Consider the following 17,738-nt stretch of genomic DNA (forward strand, 5'->3'; position numbering starts at 1 on the left):
GAAGTTTATATATCGCAATTTTAAGAAAAAAATATATATTATTTTGTAATTGTCACTTATTCACTCAATATTATATTGAATAAAATCATCCCCATTTTAGATTCATATGGTAACAATAAAAATATCGGACATTCATCGTTAACCAAATTTGGAATGTTTAATATCACCCATTTAATAAAAATATTCTCACTACACAGAATAGCCCCTTTGATATTCAATAAGGCCAGTCAATACAGTACAGTTTCCTAGAATATGGAATTCATATTTGTTTGGCAGTTATAAAAAATCCTTTCCATAATTAAAATCTCTGTAATTCCCGTTAGTTTAATATTTCATATTTCTTCGGCGCTGTTGAATTCGTAGGTGAAAAAAGTATTTAAAAAAAAATAGCTTCTAGCTATTGCCCGCGACCTCGTTTGCATACGTCGGGCTACATCCGAATTTTACTCATCATTAATACTTTCCTTTTCTTTGCCGTAGTCGGCTAACGCGTGGATAGAATCCTGAGTGTTTGCGTATGCGAAATCCATTTTACGCTAGAAATTATCGGGTGCGTGCAAGCAAAGCCGGGAGCAACAGCTAATATGTACATATTTGAAATGTGTTAATTAAGGCCTTTCAATTAATATACAACACGGCATCATTATTTAATTTTATTAGTTTATGACTTTGTGACCTCTAGAGCGCGCCATGCTCAAAGTCATACATATAACCTCTATAACTAGCGGACGATCAACAAGACAGTTCGAATTTTTTCAAATTATAATACGTAGTAGAATACTGTAGAAGTTATGAGGGAACAGATGAACATACTATATTTTTGTATTTATTAAGCAGAAATGTCTGCACACCCGCTGTGCAATACTCACGTACTTAGGTACATACCGGTCAATTATAACCCTCCTTTTGCTTCGCCGTAGTCGGGTGATAAATTGTTAAGTATATGAAGGTAAAACCTCGGTTTTAATATGTTTCAAATCCTTCCTGGCTCCATTTTAAAAGTGACTTTGAACAAATAACAGCTAACGGGTGCAAATTTATGAGTCGAGATAAAAATGTGACTTCCCAAGCCGCGACAGAGATTAATCTATCCGGGTAACATACGATGTGTGTGTGTTGTGTGAGATTTATTAAATTTGTAGATAAATCAGGGATATAGATTCCAATACGGGGTAATTTGAGAGAGGATTCTACATATAAAGTGTTAATGTTTGTCATCATCATTTCAGCCTATATAATACGTCCCACTGCTGAGCACAGACCTCCTCTCATGCGCGAGAGGGCCTGGGCTATAGTCCCCACGCTAGCCCAATGCGGATTGGGGACTTCACATCCCTTTGATTTTCTTCGCAAATGTATGCAGGTTTCCTCACGATATGTTTTCCTTCACCGAAAAGCTAGTGGTAAATATCAAATGATATTTCGTACATAAGTTCTGAAAAACTCATTGGTACGAGCCCGGATTTGAACCCGCGACCTCCGGATTGAAAGTCAGACGTCATATCCACTCGGCCACCATTGCCAGCAGGGGGTAGCAAGATGGAAAGAAGAAGAAGTTTGTAGGTTCAATTATTGTATTTTTATAACGGTCTACACCTCACAGAATATACTAATATTACTTACACATACACATATATTACTAAATTATTACATTTAGGCCTTCTTGAGCTTACCGTGGGGGTTAATCAATTTGTGTAAAAAATAGTTATCCTAATAATATTTATCCAACATCCCCCAACATCATCGGCGAGAGCAAGGCTGCCCGACTTCGCTGGCTCGGCCATGTGGAGAGGATGGGAGAGGATCGTGCGGCTAAAAGAGCTTATCTGGGGCGACCAACTGGGAGACGCCCGGTCGGAAGGCCTAGGTACAGATGGATCGACGAGGTCCAGAAAGACCTGTGTGGCATGCAAGCGGTTGAATGGCGTCAGATCGCACAGGAAAGGAACGAATGGCGCAATCTAGTGTCGGAGGCCAAGATCCACTTCGGGTCGCTGAGCCAGCGAAGTAAGTAAGTAAGTAATAATATTTATTATTTATTATTACCTACCCAGCCTTATAAATCAATGTGGTTGAACACGCATTAATTTAAGGTCATGCTTTATTATTTATTCTTGTGGCTTGACTCACTTAAATTATTACGAGTCGGTACACAAGGTCAAGTTTACTTTACTCATTATATTGTTGGGCACACTACGCGGCTATAATAAGTTTTATTTTCGGTGTTTGATTGTAAACGGGGTATCGTCTTGGGTCGTCCCATTCGTTTTTCGTCAAGTTCTTAAATTAGTCCTATTCTGCTTTCGTCATCCATTCTATATTCGTCACAATCGTCGGTGGCTTTCAATATAGAATGAGTGACGAAAGCAGAATAGAACTAATTTAAGAACTTGACGAAAAACGAATGGGACGACCCAAGACGATACCGTAAATGCGTCACGGTACTTAATCAAAGTTAAAGATGACTCTCGCTAGCGGTCCGGGTCTGTGCCGAGGCTTCAGACACTCTTCTATAGAAAGCATAACGTGACCACCGATCACCCATCACAGAAAACGAAGTATCGGACGCCTACCTGGGGCCAAATTCGACACGTACAACTGTCAGATTTCGCATCCACATCAAATCAACAGTTGATTTTATTGCATACTGAGTGTTGATTCCATCAACGGTGGATAATATCATTTGGTACAACCAAAACCATCCAAAACTCAACTCTAAACTAAGGGTGGTTCGGTTTGGTTTGCTTGTCACTCCAACTGTGGATTGTTAATGTCAAATTTTGACATTGTACGTATTCGAGAACTTATGATTTTTCCCAGATCAACGGGAGATCAACACGATACGTCAAACGTCGCTTGTCGAATAGGGGTCCTGGGAACTCTTTAAACATTATTAGTTATTTATAGGTATACCCGCCTACATACCTCAAATATTACACTTATTGCAACTGATTTGGGTATTTTTAATAGTAATTCTAACATATTTGAATTTGGAAAGCACCATTTGAGACCACCATTAGAAGACCATTGTGTATTTCTTAATGCGCAAGTTATACCTAACCATAAGACTTCGTCGCACATTCGGATAAGGCGTAAGTATTAGGCGTATAATAGTGGAGTAAATGGTTTATGTTTCACCATACAGGTTCAAATTATCATTGATATTCTCCTACAAAGGTTTGATAATCGCTCTTCAGTGTTATAATCAAGGAAAGCAATATAATGGCGTCTAATGCATACATCTCAGATGTTCAATTCGTCCCTTCTGCGTGTATAGACATACTCAAAGGCTTTATATGTATATGGGTTATTTCAGGAATATTTCAAAGGGGCAGCATTTAGAAGAGAAAATTTTAATGCGAAATATTATTGTAAATATTGCTAAATCTTATTCGAACTATTTATTTTACTTCTAGGCTTTGCTTGCGTCGAGAGTGTTACTTCTATTTTAAAAAAAATATTATAAAACAGATAAAAGATAAAAAAAATAAAAACCAGTTTAAAAAATAAAATTCAAGTAGGCATATTACAATGCGCTTATGAACGTCAAATAAAGCTATACCGGCTCCATCCCTACACCACTTCCACAGCTCACAGGTCACCTCAAAGGTCAAAGAGCAATTACTTATACTAATTAATCGATTAATTACTTACTCGTAGGTAGTTTAAGTCCTTTAGCACTTGCTAATACATATTTACGGCATCTTTTTAGGTAGGGTGCGTTGAAAGTTGAAAACAGGGTTCAACTCTCAAGGCAGAGGCACTCAATTGAGAAAGGACTGAAACCCAAAACCTCGATGAAATTTAAGGGTCTTCCCTAAAACACCTTAACCACTTGACAGGCAGACAAATGGGAGGCATCGGGACCTATATACAAAGTCTCTTGGGTAAAAACCCTAAGTCGTAACGTGTAGATGCGGGTGTACTTACTTTTGTGCATAATTGTTTTTTGTATATCTTTCTGATTTGTTAGGAGTGGCCAATTAAGTAATATGTATTAGTGGCCAATAACTATAGCAGTCACCCTACATCATGTTAAAATAGATCGTACCAAAAGCACGAACGAAAATATGAGCACTATTACGGCCCCGACACTATCATTAGCAATGACATGAAACTTCATGACGCTCCAGCGTTTGGTCCAGTCAGGTCATGACATTCTTAAATCTCCCCACACACTTATAAGTATTTCTATCAGTATTTTCATCATTACTTGTCACGGGGATTTTAAGTTATTATTTTCCTAACCGTTCTTAGTTATGTTGTAGTGTACGTTTTGAAGAACACAAAACCAAGACATTATTCAAGCATCGATTCAAATATTTCTAACCTGTCGTAACTATACTATGTACTGTGGCAACTCTATACCCGATGAGCCAGAAAAATGCAGAAAAAGAAATAGGTAACTAAAAAGAATATTTATTTGTTTCAACCTTTTCGTGCGTGCGTGCGTCATGACTGTGTGAAAGATTGGTAGTTAAAAAATGTATACAAATATATTTTTTTATTCTTACCACGAACCGGGAATCAAACTATTCTTAAAGTACGATCAGCCACAAAATAGATAAGTACAGAAGTCAATCACATGTATGTACTTTACTTTTCATACCTACGCTCGGCGGTCGCTCTAGGGTTGCAATTGTTGCGAACTATGACTTATGCACAAAAAACTATCGTGGTAGTGGCACTCGTATCTATCGTATCGTATCTCGTATTTAGTTGTTTGATTTATTGTTGAGGATGGAATGGGAAGAATGAAAATATAAATTAATAATAACATTAATAACTCAAATAGGTATTTTAATTTTAATGTCATTTTTATATTACAAATTTGCCACAGAAAATATCTTGCGATGATTCCGAGATTGGCGAAATACACGATTATTATATTTTTAAGTGTAATAAATTCGCATTCTCACGTACAATGTAATAAATTCGGATACGCATTCTCTCTGAAACCACTGGTAGCTTAAAAAACGACAATTCACCGTTTAATGTTGAATTTAAACAACCGTCCACTGTACAATTATAATAACTTTTTGTTTTGTTTCTCCATTATTGCACAAAAAGTTCACAGACGCGTGTCTCAAGCGGATGGCACTCGCGCTCGCACTGGTCCCAACTGGTCCGAGATATCGTGTCCGTGAGCAGTGTCTATGTGTGCGTTGCTCGAGCGCGCTTTGTATGTAGGTTGATTTCTGTACCTATCTGTTTTGTGGATCAGCGTCATAATAGTAGGTAGCATCCAAAGTACCTATCCAAATAGTTCGGTACGCCAGACATACCTATTATTATATGGTGTACCGAACTATTTGAATACTTTGGATGCTACCTACTATACGACGCTGACTGTACCTACTGGATTCTTCTTTTATGTAAGAATGTATACGTATTTGGTTAAGAAAAAAGGTACCTGATATGTAACCTAGTTAACTTACCTATAATAAAAATACTTTGTTTTTATTTGGTTAGTAAAATAAAAACGGCTATGGCAGAAATTTAATTGATGTTTTGAAGAAAACTGAATGCAATTTATTTCGTCTTAAAGATCTATATTGTGTTCCTTCAAACTTTATCTGAGTATCTCTTTTCGTTTCAGATCCTTATGAAAAAGTCTTTAGTACCGCATTTTTCTGTCGCATTCTATATATTATGCTGAGGGAAGGACTTTTAAGACACAGGTTTTTGGGGTATCTGAAATACTAATACTTGTACATAATTATTAAAAAAGTGGTTAGGATTTTGCTGATTAAAAATAGTCGGGGTTTCTGCGGTTGACCTGACGTTTAGTAAACACAATATCTGTGGAGGTTCGAAGTAAGGAGGTATAAAAAAAACCGGGCAAGTGCGAGTCGGACTCGCGCACGAAGGGTTCCGTACAATAATGAAAAAAAACCAAAAACAAAAAAAAAAACAAAAAAAAAAACGGTCACCCATCCAAGTACTGACCCCTCCCGACGTTGCTTAACTTTGGTCAAAAATCACGTTTGTTGTATGGGAGCCCCATTTAAATCTTTATTTTATTCTGTTTTTAGTATTTGTTGTTATAGCGGCAACAGAAATACATCATCTGTGAAAATTTCAACTGTCTAGCTATCACGGTTCGTGAGATACAGCCTGGTGACAGACGGACGGACGGACGGACGGACGGACGGACGGACGGACGGACAGCGAAGTCTTAGTAATAGGGTCCCGTTTTACCCTTTGGGTACGGAACCCTAAAAAGAGTCCGTCATAAAACAAGTTCGAACGGGATAGTCTTATATGGAACATTCAACCATAAACACTAACTATTCATTCTCAATTAGTCATAAAACATTTTAAGCTTTACAGGCCTGATTTAGTTAATATGTTTTATCCCTTTCTTACAAATACATAAGTCAAAATGAGAGATAAAGACCAAAACGAGAAGATGAAAACTATTCATAGCTAATTCAGGCCAGTAACGCGTTTATGAATAATGCCATAAACCAGAGAGTTTACTTATAGAATAGGTGCATACTTACAACATGCTATTATATAAGGCCATATACAGAATATACGAAATAGGGATGTTGACCATATTTTAAAAAATATATTGAACTCCATGCACGAAATAAAACGCAAAAGGGAATATTACGCAAGTCGGCGTAGGGTCCACTAGCAAATTCAGAGGGTCTACTTCGAAATGCGAAAATCTAAATTTCGTTATCAGTCTCTAACGCTCGAATACGCAAGAGTGATAAAGAGGCAGAAAACGAAATTACGCGGTAAGCCCTCAGTATATGCTAGAGGCGCCCCCTACGCAGAGTATTGCGTAATATTATTCTATTTCCCTGATTCAGAATAGGGAATATTACTCGAAACTCTGCGTAGGGGGCGCCACTACCACAATCCATCACAATCTGGAGGTCTACCGCGAAACACGAAATTTCGTTATCTAACCTCTCTATCACTTTTCATCATCATCATCCTCACTTTTGCATATTCTAACGATAAAAAGGCAGATAACTAAATTTCGATTTTCGCGTTTCCCGGTAAAAATATAATTAAATTGTTGTAAATAACTTAAAATAAAAGGTTTTTAATTTTTATTTCATGTATGGAATTTTTTTTAGAAAGGGACAGATTTTCTTTATGCATCGTATTCTGCATGTTTTCCTTTTTTCTTGAGAGTCAAGTGAAAATAAACTTTAGAGCAATGATAATAGAGTAGGTATACTTCGCTTATTGATTTAAATGCCAGTAATGACTCTTGTTAATATAAAACCTTCTTCTAAAGTACTTTAAATGACGGAATGAGGGATTAGAGTGATGCGCTCCACTCACTATCAGTATAATGTCATTATTTTGACATTTCTTCAAAAATATTAAAAATGTTTAATAACTTCATTATCGTCCATCATTCTTTCTGTCATTTCTGATTTCATCATTCTAATCAATTCACTGTCAGTATAATGTCATTTCTAGTATCATTATTTTGACATAACTCCAATACTGACGGAAATTATTAAAATAAACTTCATTACTTGCCGTCATTCCTTCATGACACTCCCTACACTATCACTAAAAACGTCATTCCGTCAAAGTAATGTCAGTATCCATGATAGTGTCGGGGCCGTAATTATGTGTTATCAGCGTTTTGCTACAACAAAAACAAATCCCTACAATTCGGCAAAAGTGAATCAGGGTCCTGAAATCAATTCGAAGTAACATTCTAGTTAAAACGATATTATTTTGTTATCATTCTCCCGTGCGTCTTGCTCGCGCCAATGCATGTTACAATACAAGCGAAATACCTACACACGCGAATGATATCAAAATGATATCATTTTGATATCGATATATAAGTTCGAATTGGCCCCTACACCCCGCAGTTTGGATGGATGTCACGTTAAAACACTTACATGAGTCCCATTTCATTGGTCGGGTTTCTTGACGAGGTAAATTGAAAAACTAGAACAGGCAGGACAGGGATATTGAATCTTTCTAACGGTAGGTAAATGACAGATAGGTATGTTTTCAAATTTGTATTATTAAATATCTTATTTAAAAAAAATTAACAGTATATTTGTTATAAAAAATATTCAATACATGCTTGGAGTAGGTACTTAATTTTAGATTTCACCTCAGCGAATTTATCTATCTCCTTTGATTTTACTTGAAGGTGACATTCGGATAGTCTGTGCTGAAAGAGAATGTGTTAGGCCCCGTACATTCTTCTCTTCCCGCACAGACTAACGACTGCTATTCGTTTTTAAATTCAAGTATATCATTTGATTACAATCACAATTTTTATAGGAGGAGATTAAATTTATAGGGTGAAGTATAAAAGTTACGACTTATATTATCCGAACAACTCTTAGTTTCCGAGGAAACTTTAGTCTCAAGTTTTGTACGCTATTTCATTAAAGTCTGCATTCTTTAAGCAAGTTTTGTACTTTGATCTTTAAAGTGAAATAATACCTACTTATAAAATATTTGATAATTGAACGAGTAACATGCACTATCAAATGATCGCTCTCTAGTGTAACACGTCCCTTTAAGGGAGCCTAAAGTCAGGAAAAAAGAAAGGAACAAAAGATGGAATATTTGGTGCTTCTATCAAGCCAACTTTAACCTGTTACCTACTTTAATACAGGTAGTCTAGTTTCCGAATAATTTTTTTTCATGGCAATTGCCCTTGATTAAAGGATAACTCACCTTAGTCACGGACCGAGGCGTCCGACATGTCATTTTCTATGACGGCTGATCGGTGGTGCTTTCCATAGGAAACGAAGCTCCGGAAGCTCCGGCCCGGCCCCGGCCCTAGTCACAAGTCTAGCGTGAGTCATCCTTAAAACGGCGACAATGTTAATGCTATTTTCAAACTTAGTCTAAAATAAGATTAATCTTCAATGTTTGCTCGAATCCACGCATCGTATGCGAACACTTTGGTATACACTCCCGGTACTCCTAACTTGCCGCATGGTATCCCTCCAAAGCTTACAATGCCGACAATCTCAGTATGACCCCTGGCGTACATCAAAGGTCCTCCCGCGTCGCCTTTACACGCATCCTTGCCTTCTTCGCCGCCTGCGCATAGTTGTCCTGGGCCTAGTTTAATTTGGCGAGTTGTGGAAGTATTGTATGCTGCTTGGCAAGACTGAAACAAAATTACCTTTAGGCTGATATTTTTCTGACAAGTGAGGCGGACAGTGTGACGTACTGAGCAAGGGCAGACGTGACACAACAGACCGCTGTTGTTATGACGTGATTGCATGGACGGTTATTACTTTTTAAGATTCTTAAATATTTTCAAATATTTAGATCCCACTACATTATATATAATATTATTTACATGCATGACGTTTTGACACAGACAAAGTCTTGTACCCCCTTTTTGATTTCTCAATATAGCAGCTAAAGTACCTATAGTAGTGGTAGTAGTGGTATAAGTATAGTAGTAGTATTTGTTTTAGGAGGGAAGTATAGCTACTGACAATATTAACTTTTTTTCATACGAAATCCATTCGGGAGAAAACGTTTTCCACTAACTTATCACACATAACATATCACATATCATATCTTAACATATCACTTTGATTTGATTTTGATGTCGATCGCTTCAGCATAATTATATACTTAGTTTCGCTTTTTTGAAAAACGATAAAAGAATTTGTGTCAATTATTGTGTCAATAAAAAAATAAAAAAATAATTAGAAGTGGAAAACGTTTTCTCTTTTTGTAGGGATGAATACGTGCTGTATTTCCCTCTGAATACTGAAATCTCACATCAAGAGTAACGTAAGGTAAGTCGACGTGATGGAGACGGTCACTGGCAGAAGAAGTGTCATTGATGGTTCCCCAGCCTGCAGTCCACATTCGCTGTTGCGGCGCTTCCACAGCGATGTCAGAAGTTGGCAGGCAGATTGGTTTAATGAAATCTAAAATGAATTGAATGTTGAAAATAGTTCACCAAAATCGATTTGCAGCACACCTATGATATGATAAGTTATTTTCATAAACTGTTTTAGTTAAGTACATTTCTTATCCTTGAAGTTTCTTTCTAGGCCACTGGGCCCATTGTGAAGAGGTAGGTCTCGGTGCCATAAGACATCGCTAACAACATTTATTTACCTATTTTACATATTACTCTAAGGCCCACTAATCCGGGGTTAACCGGTTAAATCTGGAGTTACCATAGTTACCAGTACAATTTGACACTAGGTTAACGGTTGGACCGGTTAACCCCTAGTTAGTGGGATACAAGTGGCGCCATGACTAAAAAAAAATACCTATCTCAGGCACTTTCTTTTAGGTGTTGCTGTGGCTTTGGTTGTTTCTTCTTTTGTAAGTTTATTCAAAATAACTAGGAAGCTTTATTTAAAGTTACATTATTTAAAATGGTATTCGTTTTCTTACCGGTAATTGGAGCCATTTGAGACAGTCGTATTAAAGCTATGTCATTGTGGAAGTCCTGTTCCTTGTGGAAGTCAGGATGGGTTATAACTTTCTCGATGGGAATCATAACCGCACCATCATTGCATTCTTGAGATTCACCGACTTCCACACAGTCTGGTCCGTCATTAGTTGTGATGTATTCTCCTAAACGTACATTGGCCCTGGCAACAATTATTTAGACAATTTAGTATGTAAGGATATCTAAATTTATTTTTGTGTGCCTTAATTAAGAAAGACGGATAATTCTGTCGACAGAATTTATTCATAAACTCAAATGTCTTGGTAAGTGTTAGCTTGGAATTTTATTTATTGTATTGACTAAGATTTATTTTAACTAAGACTTCACGTAGTTCAAAACATCATAATTACGTTTTTTTGACATGGTAATCTTCCACCATGTCATAAAAGCGTAACTTTGATGTTTAATATATTCATATCCCATTATTATAGTTTTAACTCACGGCTTGCCTAACTGCTGAGCTCGGGCTCCAAAGCATTGGGCTGCAGACAGCATATACCGTCCACTAATGAGGACAGCACAACACAGTAATTTTGTTTTGTTCTCCTTCTGGTGCTCTATGATACCAATCCATGGGTACTGGCTGAGCTGAGCGTAGAATCCGGCTGGAAAATATAAGTTCAATAAATATCTAAGATTTAGAGATTAACCAATGGCTTTGACCCTTTTTAGGGTTTCGTACTCAACACAATTTGACCGAATCATATAATGGTAGGGACCATGCACTCCATGAATTAATAATCTTAACTCGCATTATCAAACTCAGTCGTTATTTTTTATTTATTTAGTTATTTATTATACTAGAAGTTACAACTTACCACAAAACTAACATTTAGTTTGACTGTGGAGTCTCATACTATACTATAATACTATACTTAATTAAATTTAAAAATTAGAATAGGTTTACATTCGTAGTTGAAATAGGTTGGTATATTATGAATACACTATAGGGTAACACATCCCCTATATTAGAGTATTCAGGAAATACCTTTTTAGTCTGATTTTAAATCTATTTATTTTGTTCTCTTTTATTATGTCCGATTATAATTGTCAATTCTATTTTTATAATTATTATTACAAGCTTTTATTTAGTTTCACCTGACCGTTGTCTGTCTGTCTGTCGGTCTGTCATCAAATTTTGCAAGTTACATTTGATCCACTTCCCGGTTTCTGATTGAGCTGAAATTTTGCAAGCATGTATAAATCGGATGACAATGCAATATTATGGTACCATCGAGCTGATCTGATGATGGAGACAGGAGGTGGCCATAGGAACTCTGTGATGAAGCAACGCAATCTAATTGTGTTGGGGGTTTTTAGGATTGTCTCGATGAGTATTAGTTGTCGTAAGAAAAGTACAGTCAGCGATAAAAGCTTGTACCAAAAATGAAATTTTTGCCAAAAACTTATTTAAAGTTGCCGTTACAACTTTTATGCAGCCAATGCTGTAGAACTGCATTGAACTGCATTCAAATGAAATAGATTAGATATGAGAAATATGTCACAATATTAGAGATAACACGAGCTGGCATATCATGCCAATGTGAAATTGACGTTCATTATGCGTAATATATTACGAGGTCAATGATCCTTCGTTATTAAAATATATCGTGCTCGTGTAGATGCATAATTAATAGCCAAGTTAATTTATTAATCTTAAGGATATAAAATGAGCTTGCAAGTATATTTCATTTATTATTTTTCCTTGTTTGTTTTGATGTTCAGTCGCTCTAAGCAAACTTGTTATCTTCACCTTGAATAATAATTATACTGTTTTTGGTGTTGAGATAGTCTGCCTGATTCGAACTTTAAGATACCTACCTACGTCAAATATTACGGCAAGATACGATATGGATTAGATATGTCAGTGTCAAAAGAGACGTTGCTTCAAACAAAAACCTCACTTTGACACTGACTCCATATCTAATACATATCGTATCTAGCCGTAATATTGAAAGTATCTTAAAGTTCGAATCGAGCCAAATGTCTGGTTAAACAAGAGATTTCGGTCATTGACCTTGCACTGGTAATCTTACACTGAGCATGGCCCGACGTGCTCATGGCCGGGTTTTTAATCATTTGCGCGTGAATTTCAGCGTACTTGTTCGTATATGATTGAATTGTCCCGAGCGAGACACACGTCGAATGATATATTCGCACGTGTATCGTACAACGTTTTATAGTACCTACATATTTGGGCCCTTAAAATTTTCGACGTAGTTACGTAATGTGCTTCTTATAGAACAGGGTGTCGTAATGGAGCACCAGATGAACTGTAATGGCTCCTCTAGACGATGGGCCAACGCTGGCCACTTCAAGGGACGCAGCCATGCGGTAGAATGAGATAGCAATATCACTTGCTCCCTCTAATGCATAAATGCGTCCCTTGGAGTGGCCGGCGTTGGTCCATCGTGTAGAGGAGCCATAAAGCAACATACATACCTGCATGCAAACTGTAGTAGGTACTTACGTATGGACTTGTCGACGCCCACAGCACTACCGCAACATCCACTCCCTGGGTTTGGAGGTGTAGATGAGATTTTACAATCTTCAGCGTTTCCTTTAAACGTGACAAAACTTTAAATAAATATTGATATGAACCATTTTATTTTAGGAACCCCCCCTCCGGGTCCTCCTTTCCATAGAAAACGAAGCTCCGGAAACTTTGGCCCGGCCCCGGCCTGATCTAGCGTGAGTCATCCTTAACCCCTTGTCTGCGGCCTGTCAAATTTGATCATTGAAAAGTGCAAGTGCGAGTCGGACTCGCGCACGAAGGGTTCCGTACCATAAAGCAAAAAAAAACGGAAAAAAATGCAAAAAGAAAACGGTCACCCATCCAAGTACTGACCACGCCCGACGTTGCTTAACTTTGGTCAAAAATCACGTTTGCTGTATGGGAGCCCCACTTTAATCTTTATTTTATTCTGTTTTTAGTATTTGTTGTTATAGCGGCAACAGAAATACATCATCTGTGAAAATTTCAACTGTCTAGCTATCACGGTTCGTGAGATACAGCCTGGTGACAGACAGACGGACGGACGGACGGACAGCGAAGTCTTAGCAATAGGGTCCCGTTTTACCCTTTGGGTACGGAACCCTAAAAAAGTGACCTTGACATTAAAACAATATATTTTAACTCACACGCACGGATCCGTGTTTAAGCATACGAGGGGTCAAAGGTACCTTAAACTACCTTCTTATAAACTTTACCGATTTAAGGATGACTCACGCTAGACACGCCGGGCCAAAGTTTCCCGAGCTTCGTTTTCTATGGAAAGGACCACGTAATCACCGATCATCCGTCATAGAAAATGTCATGTCGGACGCCTCGGCCCGGACCCGGCCCGGTCTAGCGTGAGTCATCCTTAAATCGGTAAAGTTTATAATAAGGTATTCTTCCATATATTCTATAGTATGAAACATAAAAATAGTATGTTATTTATCCTTCTGGCAACAGAACGGTGTTGATCAATTTAATATACTTAAGTATAATATTTAGGTATCTATATGATCGATTTGGATCCGTTTTTAAGTTATGTTTAGGTACTGTAAGTTAATTATTAGCTAGCTTATGTAAAATACAATACTTACAATACTTTATTGCACACCTTACACACACGTAGTTCACAATAAATGTACAATAACATAAACAAAGACAATAGAGGTAACAACAGGCGGTCTTATCGCTTAAGAGCGATCTCATCCAGACAACCTTTGGGTAAAATCACGTGACCGAGAAAATCACCGGCACTGATTGTGTTAATTCAGAAAAATTTAAATACTAATCATAACATTCCTCATGGACAAATTTTGCGATGAGACCTTATTTGAAATTAACTTGTTATGCAATAGAAGAAAGCCAAGATAACCTACGATATCGATACCACCCACGCAAAAAAATAAATAATGAAAAAAAAAGCACAATCAGTAGACAACCTTTTTATGGTAACAATATTTATGTTTATATCTGTTATTTACAAATACGGAAGCAAATATAATTTAAATGCGTACATACTTACCCAAAGAAATACAGACCAACATCACAACGCAAACAGAAGTCAATAAATCCATATTCAATATTCCCTACAAACACGTCTAACATCAATGGAATACTCTTTCAAATAAGGCAAATAAAACAAATAAAAGTCAATGTACAGTCAGCAGCAGAAGTCGCTATACACTCCAGGTGCTCAAAGAGAGGTAAACGTTTAAACTGCCAAAAAGTTGTTGACTGTCATGGTAGCATTTACTTGTGAGCGCTCAACATGTCACAAATATCTTAACAGTCGCTATTCATTAATTTCTACACTTACAACAAATCATTGATACCTTAGCTGTCAAAAAACCACTGGTATCTAAGCGGTCAGCGTGTCAAATATATCTGAACAATATGGAAAAATAGACGTTTAAAGCATATATGTATGGTCGTATATTGAATGAATAATAGCTATGCTAATTTCAGGTAAAGCGTTTTGACAATCATCGAAAACAGTACAGTCTTGTCATCACATACATCTATCTCACGTTTTGCCCTTCAACCATTGACAGGGGTCTGTCAGTCAACTTACTGCAAACTATAGAGCTATCTTTTATGATAAGACGGTTGTAAAAGTGTCCAGCTGTCAGTATAAAGAATAGTTCGAAATCTCTCCGGTGGCGCTAGTAGGTAGCACCGGGAACTAACATGAATTTAGACCTTATTGACTGAGTGAAGTGCGCTGTCAGTTTTTTGAAATTTTATTAAAAATTTTCATAAAGTGATTTATTTAATTTAGGATTTCCTTGTGCAGTAAAACTAGCCGCCCCTGTCTCAGTACGCATCATATAGACTGCCACCTCTGTTATCTAGCCACCTCGGGCCTGGGCTTACCAGGCCTTAAGCCCCACATTCACACTCCTACCTTGTAGGCCGCCTCGTAGTCCGCCTCGTTGGGTAGGATTGTGTATGGGGGTTGCGGACTACGAGCCGTCCTACAAACGGCTAAACGGTAGGACGACTAGTAGTCCGCAACCCCCATACACAATCCTACCCAACGAGGCGGACTACGAGGCGGCCTACAAGGTAGGAGTGTGAATGTGGGGCTTTAGGGCAAATCCACCGCTATAGGATATATTTTCTATAGTAAAAATGGGAAAAGTTTGCATCGTAAACAGTTGCCAAAGTGGGCGTAAGAGGAAAAAACAGAAAAATGTTACGAAATCCGTATCTTTTTTCCAACCAACGGTAAGTATGTAATTTTCACTACACCTTATAAAACAAAGTCCCCCGCCGCGACTGTCTGTTCGTGGGTTTGAATGTATCTTTGCGATAAACAAACTACTGGACGGTTTCAGTTCGATTTTCATGTATCAATAGAGTGATTCTTGAGGAAGGTTTACGTATATAATTTGTTGACTATAGTTCGTTTTTTTTAGCATTAGAAAGAACTTGCAAGAAGGTAAGCGATTTTGACATGTCTTTTAATTGAAAAACGCTTTTTAAAATTCAAAAACTATTACTGATGAAAGCAGAAGAATATAAATGATCGTATTAGATTCATAATTGTTACATATTTGCCGTAACTTATTTTTAAAATGTGTTTTTCAATTAAAAGACACATCAAGATTGTTTACCTAATTTCTAATGCTAAAAAAAACGAACTATAGTGCGAAAGCCGGTCGCTAGTTATTTAATAAAATATTATATTGTGATTTTTATATTTTTCTTATAAAATTCACAATTTCACTTCAACAATTCTTCATTTTTCTATTAATTCTCAGACTCCGGCACGGTTAGAAAGTTGGAAAAAGTCGTTAGGAATTGCATTAAAAGCAAATGATTATATTTGCCATCTTCATTTTAAAGAAGAAAATATAAATATGTACGAAAAGTTAACTATTAAAGGAGAGCTCAAATATATTCCTACACAAAGAAAAACGCTTAAGGAAGAAGCTGTGCCCACGATTGAGCATCAGTTTATTCCCATTCCCGAACATGAACTCCAAGCCAATACTATTCACATAGAGGAATCTTTCGAACCATACCCCAATCAACCTAAGGACGAGCAGCAACAACAAATCAATGCCGAGCAACAGGAATTATCAGAAGATCAAAATGATTCTAATAATTTAATGGATTATGAAATGATACAACAGGACTTTGCGGAACCATTGTTTAGTCAATATCAGGATACTAATGTAAAAATTAATCCAATAGAGAATTTTAAAAGTAAGTTTCGGGCATTTTCGTTGTTGCCGCCTTTTTGGCTACATGCAGAAAATCCTAATGGGCTGGAATTTATGCGAATGGATCCAAAAACTCAGAAGATTAAACATCATATACGTTTAAACGATGATCTAACTGTCACTGTAAGTGTTTATTAATGTAACAATAAAATTCGGTTGGCATGATTTGAATTTGTAACGAAACATAATTGCTATTTAATTGCAGGTAATTTTTCCCAATAATGAACAATTGCCACTAAAGGAGAAAATTAATTCATATGACAACACCTACGATTACTTAAAATCGGTTGAAAGATGGCCTTTGTGCGTTGGTACTCAGATTGACGACAATAAGTAAGTTTTGGTAGATTGTTAACCAAGGGATGAACGCAATGAGAGTATAGTCCGAGGCTATAAATATAATCAATAATTTTCATTGATTGTCCGGATTTATTTCGTAGGACTTTCGGCTCATCAAAACTAATATTATTAATCTTATAAAAACAGGTGTTTGGTCACGAAATTTCGGTCGCCATGGCTCACTATCAACCCTATTGCGAGGAATTGAAGGATTCAACTGCAACACAAAAATTTATTGATCTTGTATTCAATTTGATACAAGCTATGTCTTCGCGTATACCAAGAGATGCTCTGTACGTGAATGAAAATTGCAGACGAAGAAAGGTAAGAAATAGTTGGCGATTAAAATTAAGGTCAATGCGGAGAAGACCGTCTATCAGCTAAGTCCGTCTACTCACTATAACATTTAAGGGAAGACCGTCATAAAGAAAGACCGGCCGGACGGTGCCTTAAACCAGAAGTAGCCAACCTTTTAATGTATTTTTGTTAGTAGATACACTGAAAGAAGGAAAAGGTTGATTTTGCACGTGTTGGCGACAAATTAGTTGAATTAACAAAATGATGGGTTAAAGCAAAATGAACAAATTGTTGTTTTTACAGAAAAGTTTTTGTTGATATGAAAACAGTTGTATTTACCTATTTGTACATGTTGGCGTAACAATTCCTGCAAAGTTTAATAGGTAATTGTTGATTTTACTGTTCAAATTATTGAAATAACAATTTAAATAGTAAA

The 17,738-nt window shown here is 36.9% G+C and overlaps 2 protein-coding genes across 2 annotated transcripts; one reads left to right on the forward strand and one right to left on the reverse strand.

Annotated features, from left to right (window-relative positions):
- Nucleotides 1-8,804: 8,804 nt before the first annotated feature.
- LOC134678228 (phenoloxidase-activating enzyme-like) lies at nucleotides 8,805-14,564 on the reverse strand. Its single transcript, XM_063536702.1, has 6 exons — nucleotides 14,461-14,564; nucleotides 12,912-13,001; nucleotides 10,884-11,046; nucleotides 10,384-10,583; nucleotides 9,754-9,905; nucleotides 8,805-9,124 (listed from the first exon to the last, which is right to left on the reverse strand). The coding sequence occupies exons 1-6, from the start codon at nucleotides 14,510-14,512 to the stop codon at nucleotides 8,867-8,869; spliced, it is 915 nt and encodes a 304-aa protein (XP_063392772.1). The 5' UTR covers nucleotides 14,513-14,564; the 3' UTR covers nucleotides 8,805-8,866.
- Nucleotides 14,565-15,569: 1,005 nt separating this feature from the next.
- On the forward strand, nucleotides 15,570-17,020 carry LOC134679670 (uncharacterized). The gene is made up of 3 exons (XM_063538619.1): nucleotides 15,570-15,665; nucleotides 16,202-16,789; nucleotides 16,872-17,020. Exons 1-3 carry the CDS (start codon nucleotides 15,570-15,572, stop codon nucleotides 17,001-17,003), a joined length of 816 nt encoding a protein of 271 aa, XP_063394689.1. The 3' UTR covers nucleotides 17,004-17,020.
- The last annotated feature ends 718 nt before the right edge of the window (nucleotides 17,021-17,738 follow it).

This window comes from Cydia fagiglandana, chromosome 2 (genome assembly GCF_963556715.1).
Source record: "Cydia fagiglandana chromosome 2, ilCydFagi1.1, whole genome shotgun sequence".
NCBI lineage: Eukaryota > Metazoa > Arthropoda > Insecta > Lepidoptera > Tortricidae > Cydia > Cydia fagiglandana.